Consider the following 26,332-nt stretch of genomic DNA (forward strand, 5'->3'; position numbering starts at 1 on the left):
CCAGGAACAATAGAGTGAAAAGCAACCAAAAGCTTTAACAGGAATGTTTCGCACACTAAGACTCAGCAATGTGCCAAGACTGTTGCCAGACTTCCAATGATACAGGTGTAATTGCACATGCAACAATGAAGGTATTCCCCACATAAAAATGTACATTAATGCTGACAAAATTCTGGGGAAAAAACTGAAAGAAAGTCACTGACATCCAACTGGATTTAGCAACAATCATAAAATATGAAACAGAACGATTTTTTTTTTTACTTCAGACTAATCAGCTGGAATCACTGTTTGCACTAGGTTTAATTACATTTTCCCAGAACCTGAAATTTTCTAATGAAATCCCAACTATGAATCAAACTAACAAAATACCCATGAACTTAAACACCAGTTTTGTCTCAATCTTTAAATAACATTTTGAGTAACGAAGATCATTACAAACAGAAAACTTCATCTGGTGGCTCAATAACATGCAGCTTTTAGTCTACAACAGGGTTATCTCTTTAGTTTGAGGCACATATTTAAAAAGACTTTTTTGCTTATTAACTGTGCTTTGCTGTACACAAGAAAAGGGAATAATCAGAAATAAAATTACTTATTTTGCAAACATTCATTTCAATTCATCATCTTCTTGCTTAGGCCCTATACCCACTTTTCAACTGTATGGCATACAGTCCAAATTCACACTTATGCAGGTACATAAAAAGTTCATGTTGTGCCCCACCACAGGCACAACAGCAACCGTCATTACGTGGTGTAATTTATTTTAACGTGACAATGAAAACGTTCACTTCGGCACCAGCTACCAAGGCAGTGCCTAACAACATCGAGTGACAAATCACACACTCTGTTCTTCTCTTGCTGCTGGCAGGCCATCTGAAATGACTTGTAGAAATTTATCCAGAGTAATTAATGATGATGACTGAGAGTGAGAAAGAGTGGCAGGAGAGCTCCGACCACCAGTGCCAACAGTTCCATTGTCCTGAGACCTTTATGTTGTTCTACTACACCTCCCTCAGCCGCTCTACTCCTCACCATCAGTTCAGGCAGGACATGAACTGTTGCCACATAGAGGAAAGTGCCTGCACTGAACAACATTGCCAAACCCGTCGCATTTACAGATGACAGTGTTTCTTTCCCTTCCTGCAAACAATTTCCAAATGACATAAGACAATGTGTGGTCCAAGTTAATTTTCTGACAGCAACATAGAAAATAAAACACTGAGCTACATTAAATAATAGTGTAGACAAATGAAATGCTTATCCACGGATGAATCAGTGGTTACAGTGCAAGAGCTGTACTTCTAGCTCCAGAGGAAGTAGGAGCTAGGTGCTTGGACATATGTAGCTTTTATTTAAGTGGTGGGCCAATTTGCTACTTAAGCATGATAGGTATCTTCAGGAAGTATAGGCAACAAAATCAGTACATAATATTACACACTTATATGGCTTAGGATACAAGGATATACTTACCATACTTATTGTACGCTAAAACAGAACAAATAGAGCATACTACCAGATGCATAAGTGTCGATTTATAGTTTGATCTGGATATTTATAAACTCCCTCATTACAACAATTGCAATGGAGAGAGAGAGTACACCCAGACGCTGGAAGGAAGAAACAAAGGACACGGGGAATTAATTGGTAAGAGACTGGGCAATAATTACTGTGTAATGAAGTCGGGACAAAGTTCTGGCTGGCTTTTTAAAATATTCAGCACACTAGTGACCGGTCTCAAAAAGTAGTTGAAGTGGATAGGAGAGTTGTGTGTTTAGTTCATTATAAGAGGAAAAAAAAACCATTCAATAAATTCTGACAGCCAGGAAAAATAAAAATGGGCAGGAAATAGAGCAGATCCCCTGTAAAACAAGTCATGAATATTTAAAGTACTAAATTACAAATAGATTATGAAAGTGAGAGCATTAAGTGTCAATACCTCAACAAAAAAAGGATGGCTGAATTTCTATGTTAAGAAAATATTATATATCATTTCTAATTTTTTTTATCCTCTGCAATGTGCTCATACACACCACCCAAGAAAAAATGATGGCAGAACTTTTATGATACGAAAATATATATCATTTCTAATTTTTTATCCTCCACAACATGCTCATACACATCACCCACAACATGTGTACTAGAGTCTGTCACTAAAGTTTGCTTCTTTTTGGCAAATAAACATGTACAGTTCGAACACCCATGTCCCCCAATTACTTCGGATAATCGACACTCTACTGTATTTTTAAATGAAGGAGACTACTCACTGAAAGACAGAAGTGCTGTGTCCACACAGACAAAAGGTATGGAATGCATTTTCTTTTTATAGCAGTATGAAAAACATGCGTGCGCGTGCACACACACACACACACACACACACACACACACACACACACACACACACACACGCAGAGCATTTTCTTTTTATAGCAGTATGAAAAACATGCGTGCGCGTGCACACACACACACACACACACACACACACACACACACACACACACACACACACACACACGCAGATGCCTGGCGCCCTACGTTGTTCCTTTGATGCTTTCTTACCGTCTACATTCTCACTGTACCTGGAAAAATAATGTTTTGCTTACAGGAGTGCATTATTATAAAAACTCATGGTTGTTTCTTTAAAGAGTCTGTCTGTGTGTGTGTGTGTGTGTGTGTGTGTGTGTGTGTGTGTGTGTGTGTGTGTGCATTTTGGGAAGCAGACTACAAAGAGGTGATGGAGATGGTGGTGATGGAGATGGTGGTGACTATATCATGACAACACAGTTTAAGGACAACAGCACACAGTTCATATAAAGCTCAAATCAGACATGAAACAGTAACTCGAACAGAACTGAAATAAACTTAAAATTTAAACCTAATTCCACTTCAAAAAGAGTACAACAAGATACATGGAATATCCCTATACAGCTGAAAAGTCTGCACGTCGTCATTCTATAAAGTGTGGACTAACACCACCACAATTCAGAACTGATCATAGCTTCAACACAGCAGAAATTTTACAATTAATTAATCACTCAGAAAAAAGTAATGAACAACTATTGTGCACTTGGTGCTGCACTAGATCACTTGCCAGTAGTCTCCCTGCCCCTAACCTCTCACGGCTACACCAATGCAATGAGAGATACAGAAGAAAGACATGGAAATGTCACTGTTCTTTATCAACTGTGAACTCTATTCACTGATATTTTTGATCATTATTAACATCAGTGATTCCTGAGTATCACCTACTAGCAATGTGTACACAACCACTGTCTTTTACTCCCAACTTTTGCTCTTCTCTTCCTTTGATGCTTTCTTACCGTCTACATTCTCACTGTACCTGGAAAAATAATGTTTTGCTTACAGGAGTGCATTATTATAAAAACTCATGGTTGTTTCTTTAAAGAGTCTGTGTGTGTGTGTGTGATAGAGAGAGAGAGAGAGAGAGAGAGAGAGAGAGAGAGAGAGAGAGAGAGAGAGGAAAGGGGGGGGGGGGGCTGGGAGCTATTCCTCAAACTGTACATAAAAACATTTTTTTTTTCTCTTTCCTTCTTCTGTTGGCCTTGATACATGTACCTTCTAGAAACTTGGTGTTAAAATTCTGAACAGCAGTACCACATAATAGCCTAAATTTAATATTTACAATGCAACAAAACAAATACTATTTCTATCAATGCCCTCTTGAATTTGACGAAATTAACTTGTGTTAAATGTAAGAGATATTTTCTATAATTATCATCATACAATATTTATAAACCCAGTGATCAATGAAAGAGTTATGTGTACACCCTGAGATTAATTTCAAATTATAAATTGAAGAAAAAATTGAATACCTGGCCAATTCCAAAATAAGTAACCATTGCTAGGACTGGTGCTGACAAAGAGAAAACAATGAGATGCTTCCGAATTCTATTCCTTTCCAAGCCTTCATGCATGAGGAAAGTAACGAGACCAAATGCTGCTGGTGCCTGAAAACAACAAACAGTTTCTCATGATTAATTCAAATTAACACAGAAGTCATTTAACACAAAATCTGGTTACAAAACAGTAAAAATATGAAAAAGTTTGTAAATTATTTGATCATTCACAATCATCTTATGTTTTGTTAAGTAAAGCTGGTTCTGCAAGTTATTAGGTGAGATAAATTTACTGATGTCAGTAAACAGTATTATCAAAGACTACTACTACTTTTCAATATCAGCAATGCTAATATGTCCACAGTTGAAACCACCAGTCACAAACATCAGCAATTTTTTGGGAAACTTTCACATCACATTTTACTCCTAATTCATTCAGCTTAATGCATGATTAATATAATGAGTATGAATACAATACTGGAATAGTTTAAGTAAATTTATTTAAAAAGTCTGGAAACTACAACTTTGTATTACTTCTCTAGATAATCACGATTCATATACATCATTTATCAAATCTCTCAAGAGAGGACATACTCCCTATGCATACAGAACCATGAGCCCTAATTGTTTAGTCGGGATGCACAAATTATTCAAAGCAAACTGTGGAAAGTTGTTCAGCATATGAATACGATGAAACACCGATTTCGCCAATCTTCTGTAACATTTCACTGCTGTTTCATGTGGCTGCCCACTTTTATAACCACCAACAGCCACTTCAATACTCTTCACTGTCATCCAATCTTCAGCTATACGACAAACAATAACACTGGCACAACAGATTACCAATGAAAAATAATCTCACGGTTGAATCAAACAATGGAAAATCCAGGGTGGAACCACGACCTGCTTCAGATTCATTGACAGCGTGATCTTGTCTGATGGTGTGGACACCCTATGCACATTTTTCCAGAACCTCAACTCTTTTTCCCAAATTAGCTTCACCTGGTCTTCCTCAAGCCTGCAAGCCATCTTCCTCTATGTTTACCAGTACCTCTGCCATATCAAATCTACCAGCCACCAGCAATACCTCCACTTCCTCCCACCCATTCGATACCATGAAGTTCCTTCAATACAGCCTAGCCATCCACATCAGTCGCATCTGTAGCAACGAGCAGTCCCTCTCTAAATATGCCTAGGCTCTCACTGAGGTCTTCACAGATTGAAATTACCCTCCCAACCTCATACAGATATAGATTTTCCATGCCTTGTCTCTCCAGTCACCTACCATCTCCCACATCCCCACCATCCAACACAGAGCAGCACTCCCTCGAGACTTAGTACCACTCAGGTCTGGAGCAACTAAATCACATTCTCTGCTGGTATTCCACACACCACAGAACCTTCTTGTCCATACCTACTCCACCCCTGCTCCCAACCTGTTGCCTCATGACTCATAGGTCTGCAGTAGACATCTCTGCAAGACCTGTCCTATGTATCTCCCCACCACCACTTGCTCCAGTCCAGTCAATGCATCTCCTATCCCATCAATCAAAGCAATCGTGATCCACAAACCAAGGTGCAATCAATGTACTGCATTCTATGTGGGCACGACAACCAACAAGCTGTGTGTCTGCACGAATGGCCACCGATAAACTGTGGCCAAGAAACAACTGGACCAACCAGTTGCTGAACATGCTACCCAAAACAATGTGCTTGACTTCCATGACTGCTTCTCAGCCTGCACCATCAGAATCCTTCCTACCACCACCAGCTTTTCTGAAGTGCATAGGTGGGTACATTCCCGTAAACAACCCCCCCCCCCCCCCCCCAGGCCTCAACCTTTATTTGTCCCTGACTTTCGCCCACCTCTCCCCTTCCCTGCTCACATTCCAGCACTACACAGCCTTCTGTTCCACCAACACACCTACTAGTCTCTTTCTCCTGCTCTCTCTCTCTCTCCTTTTCCACCCCCACCCCCCAAAACCCTCCTGACTGCACCTAGCAGCCCTGCCCTAATTCCACCACATCCCTGCATGCTCCCACAAGCAGCACCACACCGTTCCCCCCTCTACCCTGCTACTCCCCCTCCCCTCCCTGCCCCAACCCTCTCCTTGCCACCGACACCCACGATTGCTTCTCCCATCAGGTGTAGTTGTTCACAGTCCGGCCAGTGGCCAGAAACTAGTCATGTGTGCTTGAGTTGTGCTTGCATGCATGTCTGTGTGTTTCCTACTTAAGAAGAAGGCTTTTAGACCGAGAACTTAAATGTTTTGCGGTCTACGAATTATTTAGAAATAAAGGAGATGACTCACCAAAAGGTGGAAGCACTGTGTCATCAATAGGCACTCAAACGAAAGGTACGCCACTTGACTAGCTTTCGGAATGCACTTTCTTTTTCTAGCAGTAGGAAAACACACACACACACACACACACACACACACACACACACACACACACGCACGCACGCACGCACGCACGCACACGCCTGAGTCCCTACATTGTGCTCAGTCAACTGGCATATCTTTACCAGCCCATGGTGAATGTACTTGGATTAGGTGGGGGTGTGGGGTTGGGAGAAGGGGGGAGGTGGGGAAGGGGTTGGGAAGAAACGCCTAACAGCTCATGGGAGAGTAGGGAACTGCCTGTGGGCTAGCTAGGTGTGCAGGTAGAGGGGGCAAGTGGCAGACAGTTAGGCACGCGATTTCATAGACTACGGCATGAAAAACTATCTGGCAGTGAAGGGGGGGGGAGGGGGGGGGGGGAGAGGGGAGGGAGTTACCTTAGGTTTAGGCCAGGAATGTTACAGGAATGAAGGATATGATGTAAGGATAGCTCCGATCTGTGCAGCTCAGAAAAGGTGGTGGTAGTGGGGAGGATCCAGATGCCATCTGGATCCACCCCCCATCACCACCAGCTTTTTTGAGATGCACAGTTGGGAGCTATCCTTACAGCACATCTATCGTCCTCATAATCTTCCTGGCCTAAACCTAAGGTAACACGCTGCCCACCCACCCTCCACCCGACCGAGATGGTGTGTGTGTGTGTGTGTGTGTGTGTGTGTGTGTGTGTGTGTACATCATCCCCTGATCCAGTACCCACATCCAGTTTGTGTCCTCACATCAGCCCCTTCTACCTGCACCCCTAGCGAGCTCACAGATACCTCCCCACCCCACAAGCTGCGACGCTTCCCCCCCAATCCCCTCCCTGCCTCCCGCCTCTCTCCATCCCTCACCGCACACGACCCCACCCTGCATCCCCACCTCAGCTCAGTACACTTACTGTGGACCAGTAAAGAGCTGCCAGTCTACTGAACACAACGTAGGGCGCCAGGCATGTGTGTGTGTGTGTGTGTGTGTGTGTGTGTGTGTGTGTGTGTGTGTGTGTGTGCACGCGCACGCATGTTTTTCCTACTGCTAGAAAAAGAAAATGCATTCCATACCTTTTGTCTGTGTGGACACAGCACTTCTGTCTTTCAGTGAATAGTCTCCTTCATTTAAAAATACAGTAGAGCGTCGATTATCCGAAGTAATTGGGGGACATGGGTGTTCAGAAAACTGGTTTGTTCGGATAATCGAACTGTACATGTTTATCTGCCAAAAAGAAGTACTGTACAGTAAATTTATTCATAGAAACAGGCATCTCTTTTAGTATTGCAAAGTAACATACAAAGGCAACTTCAGTAGGAATATATAGTATGTGGCACAGTTTATTAAAGAAAAATATATACATATTACATACGCATTTTGCATGAACAATACACACAGTATACAAAATTAACGTTAATAAAATCTTTTATTTTGGTCTGTCTAAGCAAGCCTACAAGCAGCAAAGTCGCGTACTTTTTTCATTACAGATATCTGAAACTGGTCACTTTCATCTTGGGCTTCAAACCATCACAAGGCAGTATCTAAACAAGTGAACGCCTCAGAATCTGTTGGTACACTTTCATCTTCACTTTCTGGAGCACTGATTGATGAGATGCTAGCGGCGTTATCTTTATCAGTGACGACGTTTACAATCTCCCTGTCCTGCATGATTTGGTGTCCTGGATCTGCATCATCAATATTCATCCATTCATGAACGTCGTCTTCATCACATTCGTGGCAATCTATTTCTTTCAGCATACCGAGAATTTCGGACATATCATTCTGTTCGTCGTTTTCAATCATACCTTGTGAATTTTCTTCTGTGTCCAAAATTTTATTCCAGGTTTTCTTCAAATTCTCTTCCTTTACACTATTCCCTGCTGCGCTGATCATGTAGGACACGTCTTTCAAGTCAATATTCTTATGATTTCGTAAGAGACTTTCTTCTCCATCCTCTTCTCTTTCTAACAATAACTTACGCAACAATTCTCTCCTGTAATATCATTTGAAAGTCTCAATAATGCCTTGATCCATGGCTGTAATAAGGAGGTTACGTTAGGTGGAAGAAATATTACCTTTATGAACTCGTCTTTTTCGTTTAAAATATCACATGATGGATGAGTTGGTGCATTGTCAAGGAGAAGTAGTGTTTTCTCCTTCTCCCCATTCTTTAGCTGATGAGCTTTTACAGAGGGTACGAAAATGTCCAGAAACCACTTCATAAAAATCGTACTATCCATCCAGGCACTCTTTTGTGAGGTGTACACAATAGACAAGGCTGACATATTAACATGCTTGAAACAACGCAGTTTTTTACTTTTACCAATGACGAACATAGGCAGTCGGTGACTTCCAGTAGCATTAGAACAAGCCAAAGCTGTAATATGGTCCTTGCTTGTTTTAGGACCAGGTGCTGCTAATTCATGATGTGAAACAAGAGTTTTTCTCGGTAAAGCTTTCAAGTTAAGTCCAGTTTCATCAGCATTGTAAACGTTTTCGAGAGCATAATCTTCTTCCCTTAATACATCCCTTAGTTTGACTTTGAAAGAATCAGCCGACAGTTTTTCTCCCTGTATTGTAAGCTCACGAATGCCTTGTCTAGACTTGAAGTGTTTTAACCAGCCCGTGCTTGCTTTAAAGTTCGAAGGCCCTCCAAGTTTTTCGTTGAACTGCATTGCCTTCTCACACAGAATGGGACCTGAGATAGGTTCTCCTTCCGATCTCTTTTGTGTAAACCACTTGTAAACAGCATCATCTAGATCTGTGTTAGTGGCGAGCTTCATAGTTTTACAGCTTGTTGATCCATCAGTAGAATCAAGCATAGCTATAAAATTTGCTATGCTCGTCTTTTGTTTTTTTATATCCGTAATTGTCGACTTCCCCACCTTGTACTCATTGGATGAAGTGGTTGCAGATTCACCTTCTTCTAACCTTTTAATAATCTCGTACTTGTCCCTCATAGAAAGGACAACACGTTTCCGTTTAAGCATTTGGTATCATCCAGTTCACTTCTTCACGCAGCAGCACACAAGTGGTCGTAACAGAGAACAGAAGGTGGCTGCACCGTGAGCAGCTTTTCTTGGGGGCGTGCAATCCTTCAAACTGCGCGGAGCGGCACGCCTCAACTCTAAGCTGGCGCAGCTGTTGCTGTGAACAGCTTTGATACTGCCGCTACTTCTACTGCCAGTGCCAAGCCAACAGAAGTGTGCTGATTGTTGAAACACAGCAACTGGCGGCTTGGCCGGTCAGCAGCGTCTTGTGAAGGCCCCATTAGAAGCAATGTTCTGCCAGCAGTGGCCCAGTGCGCCGACTACTGTGGGAAACTTGGTTTGGGAGTGAGGGGGATGATGGACGGTAGGGTGGGAGAGTAACAGGTGCAAGCGAGTACACAGTTCGGTTAAGTGGTCGTTCGGTTGACCGACGTTCGGATAATCGACGCTCTACTGTAATTCATAATTTTCAACAAGAACTTTCCATACATGTATGTATAGCAGTGTTTTTTTGTGCCTGTCTGGGACTCAGCATTTCCTTTACTTCATGGTTGGACTAATATTACATAATGCAAGCCAACAATGGAACACATTACACCAACTTCAGCTGACACCAGATACCAAGATGATGGTCAGTTGCTTTGTGCAGTGCGCCTGGTTCTAAAGGGACCTCCAAGCTGCATTGTTTCCTATGGTGCATGATATTTATTACCTCACAATACATATAGTCACTGAAATTATAAGAGTGTCTGTGTTTCAGGACACAGATGTCCTTTATATTATGGTAACAATGAGCATTAACTTCCCAAGGTTGTGATTTGTTACAGCAATCAAGGAAATTCAACTGCAAGATGTTAGGCAATGTTTCATAAGTTCAAACATATTGGTAGTTTGTTGCAGATGAAATTTTCAACAAAATGCTGAATTCCTGATTGTGATTAAATGAAGCAAATGCATTGAGGACCATTTACCTGTTAGAAATAACAAAAACAACAAGAATAATAATATCATACAAGAAAATCCAGAACAGAATACAATGGAATGAGTAAATATAGCTTCCCATCACATATTGGAGGCACTGCACCACTGACTGCCACATAAAGAAGGAACAGCAGCAGTTCAGATTATAAATATGCGACACATCATCCTGGTGATATGACCCAATTGAGGCGAGGGGTGGTCTCTTGGACAGCAGATGATATAATCGAGAGGGGTGGCAGCAACGGGTGTAAGAGGGACAAGCAACAAGGGAAGAGGACATGAATAGGGCATTAGAGAGTGTTCAGGAGAAGCTGAGGCAGTAGTGTGTTGCACATGGTGAAATAGGAGTTGACATTAAAAAAGAAGTTAGGGTTGGAACTGAGAAAGAGAGAATGGGGTGGGAAAAAGCATGGGAGACTGTTGGGAGAACAACAAGGAGGAAGATTCAGAGATCAACGAATAAACTTAAAGTGAGGGGGATCAGAACAAAGTTGTGAAGTGTTGTAAAGTTACTGGGGAAGAAATGGATGAGGGAAAGGTATAGAAACAGGAAAAATCAGTAAAGGATCAAAACTAGTGGAAACAGCAGACATCAGTGGGAATGTGGAGGATGAAGAATGTGTTAAAAGGGACTGCTAACCCACATGCCATTCAAAGAAGCTGATATTTTTTCTTCTTTTTTTTTTTTTTGGGGGGGGGGGGGGGGTCCAGATGACAATATTTGTGAAGCAGCCATTGAAACCAACCATGTTGAGTGCAGAAGCATGTTCAAACTTACTCCTGGCAAAAGTTAACAGAACAGTGATCTTTCATCTACATGATTATACAAAAAGCTGTGCAAAAGTTGCAGCAACTGGGAGAGGACATTCTTGCTGGACATATGGGACAGGTGCTTCACCCGTGTTTTTCACACAGATGTAACACATGTGCCAATGGTTGGAAGGAGGAGTGACACAAGATGATATGCAGTTGCAATGAGGGTTGTGTGGATGGCAGAATACCACTATGCGAACGCTGAGAAGGATTTTCAGAGTGGCATTTCTTATTTCTGGTCATGATTAAACCCACAGCAGTAGCTGCACTTCAGCTGTTCCAGACCAGGTGTAAAACCTCATTTACTAGATGGAAGATGACATAACAAGTGCCATTAGAATATGAAAGGGAACAATTAGTGAGAAGTGTAAATGAAGTGACGTGGGTGTTTTTTTACCAATAGTTCCTAATGAGAAAGCTTCCCCAGGACCTCACTGATAAGCAGGACTAGTGTTCCAGCTGAAATTTTGCAATGTGTAAGACATAATCATAATTGTAATATAGATCAGGGGATCACATTCATTTGCATCAACAATGTAGAAAGTAATTGTAGCTGTGTCAAAATACAGCCGTATGAAAATCAAGAGCTCAGATGGAAGACCAGTGCTAAACAAAGATGGCAAAGCCAAAAGGTGGAATAAATACATATAGAGTGCAAATATATATAGAAGGGAAGAAAAATATATAGAATAGAATGTTTAGAGGGGAAATGAACTTGAAGACAATACTGCAAAAAGAGAAGAGGACATAGATGAAAATGAAATATGAGATACGATGCTGCACGAAGAATTTGACAGATCACTGAAAGACCTAAGTTAAAATAGGGTTCCCAGAGTAGACGACATTTCCTCAGAACAACTGATATCCTTGGGAGAGACAGCCACAACAAAACTATTCCACTTGGTACGCAAGGTGGATGTGACAGGCGAAATGCCTTCACACTTCGAGACGAACATAATAATTGCAATTCCAAAGAAAGTAGGTGCTGACAGGTGTGACTATTACAGAACTATCAGTGTAATAAGACATGGTTGCAAAATACTAACACAAATTATTTACAGAAGAATGGGAAAACTGACAGAAGCCAATCATAGGGAAAATAAGTTTGGTTCTGAAAAATGAAGGAACACGCAAGGCAATACTTATCTTAGAAGATAGTTTTGGGAAAGGCAGCAAGCCTATGTTTACACCTTTTGTAGATTTGGAGAAGCTTTTGACAATGTTGACTAGAAACACTCTTTGAAAATCTGAGATAGTAGGAGTAAAATATAGAAAGCAAAAGATTATATATTACTTGCACAGAAACCTGATGGCAGTTATAATGATTGAGGGGCATTTAACTTAAGCAGTGCTTGAGATGGGAGTGAGGAAACGTTGTAGCCTATGCTTGTTGTTATTCAGTCTGTACTATAAGCAAGCAGTACAGGAAGCCAAAGAAAAATATGGAGTAGGAATTAAAGTTTAGGAAGAAGAAATAAAAAGTTGGATGTTTGTCGATGACATTGTACTTCTACCAGAGACAGCAAAGGAGCTGGAAGAACAGTCGAATGAAATGGCCTGTGTCTTGAAAGGAGAATATAAGATAAACATCAACAAAAGCAAATAAGGGTAACAGAAATTAGTTGAATTAAATCAGGGGATGCTGAAGGAATTACATTAAGAAATGAGACACTGAAAGTAGCCGGTGGATTCTGCTATTTGGGTAGTACTATAGCTGCATGGTCAAAATAAAGAGGGTATAAAATGTAGACTGGCAATGGCAAGAAATATTTTTCTGAAGTAGAGAAATTTGTTAACATCAAATACAGGTTTAAGTATTAGGAAGTTTTTTTCTGCAAGTTTTTGTCTGTAGTGTATCCTTGTATGGAAATGAAATGTGGACAAGTAACAGTTCAGACACAAATAGAATACAAGCTTTTCAAATGTAGTGCTACAGAAGGAATGCTGAAGATTAGATGGGAAGATCATGTAACCAATGAGGAGGCAATGAAAAGAACTGGAGAGAAAAGAATTTTGTGCCATAACTTGAATTAAAATAGGGATCAGTCTGAGGTGTCCAGGAATCACCAACTTAGTTTTGGGGGGAAGTGTGAGGCGCAAAAGTTGTAGAGAGAGACCAAGAGATAAATACATTAAACAGATTCGAAAGGATGTAGGTTGCAGTAATTATTCTGAGGCAAAGAGGCTAGCACAACATGGAGTAGCACATGGAGAGGTATCAAACCAGTCTTCAGACTGAAAACCATTACAACGACAATACGGGCAGCAACTGTTTCTGCATGGCAATGTCTCTTCTATTTGGGTTCTCCTTTTGAACTTTCAAGGACAGTTATCTCAATCCGATACACATTTGCTTTTAATGTTTGTATCCCCCTCTCTAGCATGCTCTCTGTGAATATTTGTAGACAAGTTATGTTGCACTCAGTGGCACATGACGTGGAACTGTGTGACAAAAGGCAAATAATAAAAACAATAAGTTGTTTTGCAGTGCTTCAGTTGTTAATTAACCGAGTAATCCTCAGAGTTCACGTTTTAGACACTACCGTTGTCTTTCTGTGGCACCCTCTGAATACGGTCTACCTAGTTTGGAGGCTGGGAGTGTTACAAGTGGTTTTATATTTTTTTTAGGTTATAATGAGCACCTGGTGAATTTTCCTGCCACTACCAACAAATTAAAAAACATAGTGTTTGCTATACGGAGGGGTGGGTGCATGATGGCTCAGAAAGAGGAGAAAAAAGGATCAGGACAAGATGCTGAAGATAGAAGTACGTTAGTATTTACACAGATAGCGAGAGAACGAGAGACAGTTTGGGTGCATTGGTGAATAAGAGAGGGGTTTGTTTCAACATAGTTTTGAGCCCTTGCTAAACTAGAATGGAAAACAATTGGCCGCATTTCAATTTATTCAGTTTCCAACCAATCAAATTTAGACAATTCGGTTTATCCACTGAAGTCACATCTGGATATACAATAAATTTTAGTGTTTCCGACAGCTCTTTGAACTGAGAAAATCTCAATGAAAAATTCTTCAACAGAAGAACATATTAGCGAAGAAAATTCCTCAGTTACTTCCCATGTAAATCCAAATTACTGGTAACTTTTTTCAAATTTGGGAAATACTTGTCATTTTTTAAAACAATATTGATATTAAAAACTTGCAGGTTAACCATAAAAGGGCAAATAAGATCTACTGTAACAATAACTGTTTTGTTTGTGCCCTGAAGCTTTATGTTCATATCACTGAAATGTTGAAATGTCAATTTTGTAATCCATGTAACACCTATTAACTGTGAATATTGCTCATTTTGTAAAAACAGTCTGATTTTATTCAAACAATCCACAAATCTTTGAACTACATTGCTGCGGCTCAACCACTGAAAATTACTGTACATCAGTAAGCCACTGTACACCCAGATGATTTCATCTAACAACCCTCAACATTGTGGTGAAGAGTCCACATTTCCCCATGGAAATGTCTTACAACTTAAAATCTTGTTCCTAAATCTATGTCTTATAACTACATAATCAATCTGAAACATTATGATGTCTCCAGGTCTCTTCCATGTATACAATCTTCTTTCATGATGCTTAAACCAAGTGTTAGCAATGGTTGAATTACGCTTTGTGAAAAATTCTACCATGTGGTTTCCTCTTTCATTCCTTTCCCCTAGTCCATATTCACCTACAATTTTTCCTTCTCTTCCTTTTCCTACCATCAAAATGTTTATATAAATTTATATTTTTTAATATAAATTTTATAATGTACATATAATTTAAACAGTCCCGATAAGTGTAGTAAGATTATAGGATTCGCACACTGGGGGTTCCAAACAAATATAATTAGCTTCATATACATATAGGTCATTCATCTCGGGAATTAAGTATATTGACAATTTTTGTGTTATTAGTCTCAATACTAACAAGATGTCAATCCTGGGAATTCCAAAATTATAAACTTTTTACGTAATTTAACATTATCAAGTGCAATTTTTCATTTACTTGATTAATTTTGGAGTTATATTAACATGCTATGCTAACTGGCAATCGGAGATGCGTTCACTTCATCTGCCCTCAGCCTGTTGCGATTACTGGTACGATTCAATGGAAGTCTCCAAAGAAGAAACTAGTACAGCCAGCCAAAGGGCTTTTGTTATGTGGTACACTCCAATGGATATTTAATGGAATATCAGAATCTCATCTCAAACAATGGATGTGCAAACTTGGATCAATTGCTGACAGTGCAGTAGTCAGACCCATACACGTACCACTGCTAGATGGCTGAGGGGACGTTTTCACACTGCTAGATAACTGAGGCATCGTTTTCACAGTGGCAAGAGACTTAAATTCATCGTAACTCAACCAACTAGTACAAATATTTGTAAACTGTATACACAATCTTTCCTTCTGAATAACTATACCTATTACAGAAAAAACAGATCAAGGTGCCCGAGACTTTTGGCAGATTACGAATGCAATGAAAGTGTATAATGGCAAAATAATATTTTTCACGTGATTAATTAGAAATTAACAGTTTTTGGATTTCTTCCTTTTCTTTTGCAGAAAAACCTCCCTTCTTGCGAAATTTCATGATTCTAGATCAATGGGAAATACCCTACATCTTCTGACAAGTGAGTTTCGGAGTATCAAAATATCTACATCTACATTCTACATCTATACTCCACAAGCCACCCAACGGTGTGTGGCGGAGGGCACTTTACGTGCCACTGTCATTACCTCTTTTTTCTGTTCCAGTCGCGTATGGTTCGTGGGAAGAACAACTGTCTGAAAGCCTCCATGCGCGCTCCAATCTCTCTAATTTTACATTCGTGATCTCCTCTGGAGGTATAAGTAGGGGGAAGCAATATATTCAATACCTCATCCAGAAACGCACCCTCTCGAAACCTGGCGAGCAAGCTACACTGCGATGCAGAGCGCCTCTCTTGCAGAGTCTGCCACTTGAGTTTGTTAAACATCTCCGTAACGCTATCACGGTTACCAAATAACCCTGTGACGAAACGCGCCGCTCTTCTTTGGATCTTCTCTACCTCCTCCGTCAACCCGATCTGGTATGGATCCCACACTGATGAGCAATACTCAAGTATAGGTCGAATGAGTGTTTTGTAAGCCACCTCCTTTGTTGATGGACTACATTTTCTAAGGACTCTCCCAATGAATCTCAACCTGGTACCCACCTTACCAACAATTAATTTTATATGATCATTCCACTTCAAATCGTTCCGCACGCATACTCCCAGATATTTTACAGAAGTAACTGCTACCAGTGTTTGTTCCGCTATCATATAATCATACAATAAAGGATCCTTCTTTCTACGTATTCGCAATACATTATATTTGTCTATGTTAAGGGTCAGTTGCCACTCCCTGCACCAAGTGCCTATCCACTGCAGATCTTCCTGCATTTTGCTACAGTTTTCTAATGCTGCAACTTCTCTGTATACTACAGCATCATCCGCGAAAAGCTGCATGGAACTTCTGACACTATCTACTAGGTCATTTATATATATTGTGAAAAGCAATGGTCCCATAACACTCCCCTGTGGTACGCCAGAGGTTACTTTAACGTCTGTAGACGTCTCTCCATTGATAACAACATGCTGTGTTCTGTTTGCTAAAACTCTTCAATCCAGCCACACAGCTGGTCTGATATTCCGCAGGCTCTTACTTTGTTTATCAGGCGACAGTGCGGAACTGTATCGAATGCCTTCCAGAAGTAAAGGAAAATAGCATCTACCTGGGAGCTTGTATCTAATATTTTCTGGGTCTCATGAACAAATAAAGCGAGTTGGGTCTCACATGATCGCTGTTTCCGGAATCCATGTTGATTCCTACAGAGTAGATTCTGGGTTTCCAAAAACGATATGATACTCGAGCAAAAAACATGTTCTAAAATTCTACAACAGATCGACGTCAGAGATATAGGTCTATAGTTTTGCGCATCTGCTCGACGACCCTTCTTGAAGACTGGGACTACCTGTGCTCTTTTCCAATCATTTGGAACCTTCCGTTCCTCTAGAGACTTGCGGTACACGGCTGTTAGGAGAGGGGGCATTAATAGCTATAACTTTTCATTACACCGAGTTAGATGGTTAACCTTTAGCTTCCTGTCATTTTTTTTAAAGTCACACACTGTCTAGGTGCGGTCTGACAGAATACCATGTTAAAGTAGCCATAAAAATTGCATTCAGCAGTTTCAGCAAAACAGTTCAGTTTTTTATGTAAAAGGTTACATTAACACTACACAAAAAAAATTCAAACAAATTTTTAAGTTTATTTTCACAAAAAAAAAAAAAATAAATAAAATAAAATAAAAGAAAAAAAGGAAAAAAAATAAAATAAAAATAAACATTTAAACAAAAAACAGCACAAAATGAACATAATATTGCATGATAATGTTAATGCTGTGAAAACTCAAACACGATTAATTTTCAGCTTTTTAGTTTTCTTCTCAGAGGTTTTCTTAGTACCTGTTGGAAATTTTTGTAGAGAAATGAAGCTAGATTGGCTTCTTGCAAAAATCAAAAATATAAGACATCTTTCTCTTCTTTTTTGTGTAATAGGTGGAGCATGTTTTGTGTTTTTCCAATCATTCCACAATGACTTCTGCTCACGGTTCTGCCACATGTAACACCTACAACGCCTCTCAGTGTTAGTAAACCAAAATAGCTCCCAAATTAGCTCCCCTGCCCTCGAAATATAAATTCACAAGTAGTAATTATGAAATAGAAATAAGAGACAAATAGAGGGAAATGTATAGTAGAAAAATAATAGAAAAAGAAAAGAATTTTAATCATAAATTTTGGAAGCATGGGAGGGAGGAAAACAATAGAAATGGTTAAATTATTAGTTATTCTTATATATGAGAAAATCAATATTATAGTCGCAGGACGTAGGTCTTGAACATCAAAGATAGCGTTTACTAAAGTGTAAATAGACATACAATGCAATTATTATACTCCAGTCTCTATCCTCTAGGCTGTTCGATGTCAATTAGGACGTACAGCTTTAGGAAGCAACAATAGGAGCTTTATTAAACCAGGGCGCAAGAATAAATCACGACGAGATTGTTTTTTGGGAAGCATTAATTTCAGATCAGAATTAGAACTTTTGTCATATTAGAGGAACAGGGAGGTGATCAATAATCTCTCTGACTTTAACGTCACTTTGTGTGAAGATTTAAATATTTTACGGAATTAACGATTTTTGGACAGATTCGGACTTTGTACTGTGATAGTGGAAAAGCTTTACTTCACGCAACTAGTAATCATAGTTCGGGACAGTTTATGGATATTAAACAGGAACAATCTTTTTATTGAAAGTGACAGAACATTGTTTAGTATCTCCAACATTGATGGGATTTCAGATTAGATACTTATTCAAAGAACCCCTTTGAATGCGATCGTGTGAATGAACTGATTTATTAATAATTATTGTTAAATAAAATAACGTGTTAATTTGAAACTGACTATTCGTCTTGAACTTTACTTCGATTTAGGTTCATAAATAATTAGGTTACGTGATTTTCACCAAGAATAAACTGCAGACTAGTAACTGAAACAAGTGAACGAGAATCTATTGAAAACACTAGTATTAATTTACTTATAGTTTTTTCCTTCAAAACTGGGAAGACAATATGTGTAGTGACTCACTGGGGTTAATTTAAGAACTAGCCGGGATAAAACAAAACCCCTCAATACCAGTCAATGTATAGATAAATTAACAATCCTATTTTCATGCGAGATATGGAAGTCGGGATAGAAAAAAGGGTCGCTACACACACCAAACACAGTGAATTGATACATGAAGCTCACAGGCTGCGTGATAGTTGTTGACTCGCTCTCTATCTGTTGTGTCACCAACAAGTTTACAAGCTTCTTCAAAAAAATAAAGCAGCTCACTTGAGTGTCATCTTTGCACGAACTGTGAAGGGCAAACTCATTCACCCCACTTATGTTCAACATGCAGAAAAATAATGTCATTGGCCATCATTGGAAGAGTTTTCAACAATCAGTAATATTTGTTTCAATCAAATATATTTCTAGCAGAACCTGTAGCTAAAGATTCATTCTCTACAATTCTCACTTGTTTCATTCGAAGATTCCACAGGTGACAAAACAAATTCGTCTTCACTTTCCTATTCTGAATTACATTCACTTTAAATGTTGTTGACACTATCTAATCCAGCATCACTTGGAAATATGGAAGTGTCCGATCCCGCCCGTCTGCTTTGACCCATGATGTCACAAATATGGCGGAAACGACCATAAACCACGATTCCAATATGGCGCATATAAAGTCGTTACGTACACATTATGAGGACGAAAATACATCAAAAAACAAACAAACACACTTTCCACAAAAAGCCTAATGACACTAACGGGACAAGTGCGGGAAATGGGGTGTTTTTGGGTGGGGGGCAAAGTAAATATAAACAAATTTAGACACCCACCCCCATACAAAACCACACAAAACAACGAAAAAACCGACATCACAAAACTCCCCAAATACCACTAAACACTGTATCATCTGGAATCGGACACTTCCCTTGACCTATATAGCTCAACAGCAGCTCCCGATCCCATAAATTAGGATCAAACACTTCCCTTGGCCTATATAGCTCAAAAACATCTCTTGATACCAATACCAACATACACAGCCACACATTGAGATCGAACACTTCCCTTGACCTGCGCACTGTTAATTTTATCCGTCATATCCATTCCTGAACAAAAACAACAACCGATTAATTTTATTAAAATTACCACGACGTACAGCGAACAACACTAAATTAACCTTCACACAAAATCGTTAACTCACTGAAACGAATTCCACTACAAACACAGCCGACACTCAAACAATTCTGGATAATGAGCAAAAGCAAACCGTGCCCAATACACCACACAAATGAAAACCCTGAACATACCACCAGAGAGCACAACCAACCACAACACGACGACAGCTACAAACACGCCACACTCATAAACCAAACTCCGCGCCGTCATGACGTCACACACGACAACACACTTACGTCACAGGTCAAAGCCGACGCGTGGGATTGGACGCTTCTGTCGACCCCATCACTTCCTTAACTTTCCTCAAACCATTTTGAAATGGTACCCTCAAAGTCAGGGTGTGTGACATGAACAGCAGATGAATACTTGGTTATTGAATCCAAACTGCAAAGTGCCAGGTGCGGTCTCAGAGACTGCGAGCAAGAAAGAAGCAGTAATAGTATGGGTTCGCGTCACACTAAAGTGGCTACTGACAAAGGAAATCACAGCACCTTCAGGAAACAACAACTAGGTAATTATGCAATTTCTTACCCCCATCCTATGCATTAGCAACAGAGTAACATAAATGCCAGTGGTCTGTGAGACTGTACCTGGGGTGTTTTGGGTCAAATTTTTCAGTTTCAAGGAACTGTAGGTTCTAGAATGTGATAAATTTCAACTTGATACCTCGACCCATTCCTGAGAACAATGGGTTTTCATAGACTGACAAGACAGATGGACAACAAAGAGATCCTATAAGCATTTCATTTTTACTGACTGAGGTGTGAATCCTAAAAAATAAATATCAGTTTCACTGAACAATATCAACATGTTAGCTGCAGTTAATTATGTATATTACAGTTAATCAACGGCAGTGAAGGCGGAGATGAAGATCATCGGAACGGCGGAACTGGCGGAAAAGGTGAAGATTAACCAACGGTCCAGAAGGCGGAAGAAGACACTATATGTCCCAACGGCTTTTGGAGCGGAAGAGTTATCTTCAATCAGCAGCGTCTGTACTTCAGAGAAGCGGCTGCGAAAGGCGTCTGTACTCCAGAGGAGCGGCCTGAATTAACTTCTTAGTGTAGCGAACTAAGTCTTAGTGGAAGGAGGTGTATACCTCTGGAAACAACAGCTTTAACCAAGTATCAGAAATGGAAGGTGCAATGAGAAAGTTTCCTCCCCGTGGTGGTAATACCACCGAAGCTGGGCATTCGGATCCGGGGGCCCAGCATCATTGCGCAACAGACCAGTCGGAGGGTCCTAGGATCCCTAATGCTAAACATAGGAACAGACATCAAACGTTCATAGGAACACTGAACGTGAACTCAATGCTGAGAACAGGTAAACAAAAAGAACTGACAAAACTAATGGATGAACACAAACTAAAAGTTCTGGCTATACAAGAAACAAGATACCCAGATGAGGATACAGTACAGGCAGACCAGTACAGGATTTATAAAGGGAAACCAGCACAGATAGTAAAGAATACAAAAGGTCTTCAGGTATATGGCACAGCATTTGTGATACATAACTCATTCTCTACTAAGGTACTAGAATTTAAATCTAAATCACCAAGAATATCATTGATAACATTCAGAAATAAAAATAAAAAGTACACACTTATAAATGCCCATGCACCAATAAATAAAGACAACCAACAAAATCCAGAGAAAGTGCAGACATTTTGGGAGGAACTGGAAGAAACAATAGGGAAGATCCCTGAGCAACACACTACAATTCTGTTAGGAGACTTTAATGCACAAATTGGAAGAAACGAATTATCAAAAAGCACAGGGAGGTTTACAGCACACACTAAAACTAACATGAATGGCCAGAGATTAGTAGAGTTTTGTGAGAAATTCAAATTGAACATTATGACAACTAAATTCCAGAAGAATCCCAAAAAACAAACAACATGGAAATCACCGAACAAATTACTTGGCGAGTTCCAGATTGATCACGTGACAATAAGTTATGATAATTCAAGGGACATTCAAGATGTACAGGTGGTGAAAGGGGCCAACTTTGATTCTGACCATTATCTGACCAAAATTAAGATGAAATTAACACCAGAAAGAAGTCACAAGAGTGACGAAACAAAAATAGCCAAATATAGAGTACAGGACTTAATGCTCAATCAGCAAGTCTTAGACGACTACAAGGAAAAGACAGATAAAATCAAAAGTCACAAATGGGAAGAAATTGCAACCTCAATACGAGACGTAGCAGAACAAACAATTTTACTAACCAAAAAGAAAAAGCATCCCTGGTGGAATGAGGTCTGTGAGAAAGCACTACAGAAAAGAGCCAGAACTTGGGAGAAATACAACTCAACCAAAAGGCCAACTGACTGGGAGCAGTTCAAAACGCAAAGACGTGAAACGACGAAAATCATTAAAAGTGAACGAAGGAAATATGACACACAACAAATACAGAAAATACAAGATGAATTTTCTAAGAACAATACACGCAATTTCTTTCAAACATTCAGAACTACAATAACAAGATATAAACCACCGACACTCTGCTTCAAAGATGAAAAAGGAAATCTGATCACCAGCGTGGAACAAAATTGCCAACACCTAGCGAACTACTTTGAAACGCTGCTAAGCTGCAAAAGACCTGATGAAACCTTGACATTTGAGAAGCCTAAGAATAAGCTACCAGACTCTGAACCACCTAATAAAGAAGAAATTAAAGAGATCTTGAAAGGATTGAAAAACAATAAAGCATCTGGTAAAGATTCGTTAGTCGCGGAACTACTGAAATACGCAGGAGAAAACTTAATAAATAATTTCGAGGCGCTGTTTGAAGAGATTTGGAATACAGAGAAGATTCCGGAGGAATGGAAGACAGCATTGATTCATCCGTTACATAAGAAGGGTGCCAAGACAAATGCAAATAACTACAGAGGTATCTCATTGTTATCAGTGGCCTATAAGATCCTATCCAAGGCACTACAAAACAGGATTGAAAATCAAGTAGAGAAAGAACTGGGTGAATATCAGGCTGGGTTTAGAAAAGGAAGATCATGCAGTGAACAGATATTCAGCCTACTCTCCATAATACAACTTCGCGCACGCACATCGAAAAATCTAGTAATTACATTCATAGACTTCAAAAAAGCATATGATTCTATTGATAGAGCAACCCTGATTAACACATTAGAAGAATTTGGGATTGATGATAAAAGCAGAAGTCTAATCCAGGAAACCCTTACGGGAACAAAATCGCAAGTGAAGTTTTTGGGTAGATTGTCACAACCGTTTGTAATTGGAACAGGTGTTAGACAAGGGGATGGGCTCTCCCCACTGTTGTTTAACATTGTCCTTGAAAAAGTGGTCAGGGAATGGAGAAAGAAGATGGCAGAAGCTGGAGTGAAAAATGGGATAACGTTAGGAAGAAATAAAACAAAAATTGAATGTCTGGCATTTGCTGATGACATGGCAATATTGGCAGATGACATTGAAACAGCAAAGATTCAGATAGAAATGCTGCATGAGATCGCTGAGAAGACAGGTCTACAAATATCGTATGAAAAGACAGAACTGATGATACAGGACAAAACAGACCCAACACAGACATTGCAAACTAAATATGGAATAATTAAGAGAGTTCATAAATTTAAGTATCTAGGGGAATGGATTACACCGACAGGGTTACCAAATGTTTCACTACAGGAAAGAGCAATAAAGATGGAAACGGCATACCAGCTATGCCGAAATGTATACAATAAAAAGTCGATCTCCATCAATGCCAAGCTCAGGCACTACAATGCGGTAATAAAACCAGAAAGTTTGTATGCGATTGAATGCATCCCACTGAACAGAAAACGTCTGTTGGAGAAATTGGAAATAAAAGAGAGAAAAATACTGAGAAAGATCTTAGGACCTAAAAAGGATGGACAAGATTATAAATTGCGATCCAATAAAGAGTTATACGAGAAAATTGAAAAACTGACAACATCCTTTAAAAAGAGAAGACTGAGTTTCTATGGGCATGCCAAAAGAATGGCACCAGAAAGAACGGCAAAGAAAATCCTGGAATACATGGAAAGCAGAAAGACACAAATTAACTGGCTGAAAGAAGTAAAAGAAGACATTGCAGAAATGAACATTATACCAGAGACAGTTTACAACAGAATGGAATATAGGAATGCCATCAACAAAATACAGGGATTCAAAGACCGAACGCAATCAAAGAAGACGGGAACAACCTGGTCGCAAGAACGTAAAGAAGCCCACTCAGAAAAAATGAAGAAGTACTGGGAAGAACGCAAGAAAAAGCACAAGAAATGACTGATGCTTAGCGTAGTCCAAAGTTGACTGTAACGAATAATAATAATAACAGTTAATGTGGATGGTTAGGAAGAACAAACCTGTAATGTTTGGATTTAGTACTAGTAGGGCCTGCTTGACACAGTGAAGTCATTTAAATATCTGGGCATAACATTGTAAAGCAATAGAAGGTGAAACGAACATGTGAGAACTGTGGTAAGGAGGGTGAATGGTCAGCTTCAGTTTACTGGGAGAATTTTAGGAAAGTATGGTTCACATGTAAAGGAGACAACTTATAGGGTGTTGGTGCAACCCATTCTTGAGTACTGCTTGAGTGTTTGGGATCCTTACCACGTTGGATTGAAGTACATCAACACAATTCAGAGGCAGGCTGCTAGATTTGATACCAGTAGGTTCAAACAACACATAAGTGTTACGGAGAACTTCAGAAACTCAAATGAGAATCCCTGGAGGGATGGTGATTTTCTTTTCAAGGAACACTATCAAAAAAATTTAGAGAACTGGCATCCGAAGCTGAATGTCGAATGCTTCTACTGCTGCCAACATACGTTGGTTGTAAGGACCGTGAGATAAGATACGAAAAATTGGGGTTCATACAGAGGCATTCAGACAGTCGTTTTTCCCTCACTCTATTTGCGACTGGAACAGAGGAGGGAATGACTAGTAGTGGTACATGGTGCCCCCCACCATGCACCGTACAGTGGCTTGCGGAATATCTATGTAGATGTAGAACCTGAAAATTTACAGTAAACTTCCAATCATGCCATTTAAATATGCCTCTTACACGCAGCAATTTGTATGAAATCCATACAGCCACAAGAAATTAACATATCACAAACAAATGATCCTCTGTTATCACAACATCTAATACAGAAAGTGAGAACACAATGTTAATGTTACTCAGTTACATGGACCTCTTTTTCCTTACCTTGTGTAACATTATTGCCAAAAATACTATCATTTCAACATCAGCATGTGCAGTTGTTGCAGCAGCACCAAGTGCAATACCATCAGCTGTACAGAAGAAACAAGTTTACAATTAAAAAAGATGACAATACTAGTAGTCGCTAGCCACTATATACAAACATAAATTATCAAAGTGTAGGCTAACAATGAATTCTTCAACACAGTCTGTACTAGAATGACTGATAAACATTCTTTTTATAGCAGTGAACAGTAACATTGTCTACACCTACACTCTGCAAAGCACGCGTAAGGTGCATGGCAGAGGGTATAGTGGTTCACAAAGCGTCTGTATTCTGTCTACTACAACCAATACATGCTAACTACTAATAAAAGGGCCCTGTTATTTAATAAGTTAGTGCGGCAGTAGCACTATTCCAATCAAATTGCGTTTATTGACATATAACGTATCAGGCAGTATTTGTAAAAAACCCATACCTGCTGCATGCACCACGAGTCCTAGCGTTGCTGTGATGTTTTTCTCTGCAGATTTTAGTCCACTCTCAAGGTCTATGGAATTACAGAACGAAACATTAAGCTCGACAGAGTCACAAAACAATGAGGTAGACAATGTTTTCGTTATACACATTACCTCTACTCCTGGATGAAGAGCACTGATCCACTAACAGCATGAACACGAATCCCAGAACAAGTGAAACCGCAATTAGTGAGTGAATATCGGTAGGATTTACTGCATGTTCGACGTGTATACCTGAACTATCTTTGCTGGTTTGAGCGGCTGAAATTACATAGCAAAACTCTTTAATAATGTAGACAGTTCTTAAACCTCTTCGATACAGTAAAACATGCATGTAACTTACGTGAAAAAGATTCAAATACCCCAGTAAAGGGTTTAAACCTGGTTATCTTACTGTGAATGATGGCCGCAGAGTCGAGAGATCTTACTCCTTCCGGAATGATGACAGCTAACGCAGTTCCAACAAGCAAACCTGCGCCGAGTACGGAAACAATCTGTAGTTTTTCCTGGAAAAATATATTTGTTGACAGGCATATAACAAAAACTGACAGCAAGGCTTATCTCAGTGCCAAATTTTTGCCTTACTTCAGACATCGGCATTATCAATGGTATTGACCCCGCGATGTAACTACCAACTAACATCAGCAGCGCAAGTAAGATTAACATTAGTGTTTCGTTCATTCTGGATAAATAGTCTTGCCAGCTGGTGCTGTACACAAGCGCCACGCGTTCCTTACAAGCAATATTTTGCCAACATAGCTGTATTTACAAAACACTCTGTACCAAAGATGTTCTT

The 26,332-nt window shown here is 39.7% G+C and overlaps 1 protein-coding gene across 1 annotated transcript; it reads right to left on the reverse strand.

The window, feature by feature from the left end:
• Window positions 1-261: 261 nt before the first annotated feature.
• Window positions 262-26,332, reverse strand: LOC124711195 (zinc transporter ZIP9). The gene is made up of 7 exons (XM_047241125.1): window positions 26,122-26,332; window positions 25,931-26,042; window positions 25,651-25,797; window positions 25,497-25,568; window positions 25,024-25,109; window positions 3,831-3,965; window positions 262-1,140 (listed from the first exon to the last, which is right to left on the reverse strand). The coding sequence occupies exons 1-7, from the start codon at window positions 26,215-26,217 to the stop codon at window positions 907-909; spliced, it is 882 nt and encodes a 293-aa protein (XP_047097081.1). The 5' UTR covers window positions 26,218-26,332; the 3' UTR covers window positions 262-906.

The sequence above is a fragment of the Schistocerca piceifrons genome, chromosome 8 (genome assembly GCF_021461385.2).
Source record: "Schistocerca piceifrons isolate TAMUIC-IGC-003096 chromosome 8, iqSchPice1.1, whole genome shotgun sequence".
In the NCBI taxonomy this organism is placed as follows: domain Eukaryota; kingdom Metazoa; phylum Arthropoda; class Insecta; order Orthoptera; family Acrididae; genus Schistocerca; species Schistocerca piceifrons.

What these genes read in the sequence shown, in the direction of transcription:
- LOC124711195 (XM_047241125.1), bottom strand. Translation starts at nt 26,217, where the DNA reads ATGAACGAAACACTAATGTTAATCTTACTTGCGCTGCTGATGTTAGTT. An exon ending in TGATAATGCCGATGTCTGAA is followed by an intron (nt 26,043 to 26,121) that starts GTAAGGCAAAAA and finishes ATATTTTTCCAG; the next exon opens with GAAAAACTACAGATTGTTTC. An exon ending in CTTATTTTGGAATTGGCCAG is followed by an intron (nt 1,141 to 3,830) that starts GTATTCAATTTT and finishes AATTGTTTGCAG; the next exon opens with GAAGGGAAAGAAACACTGTC.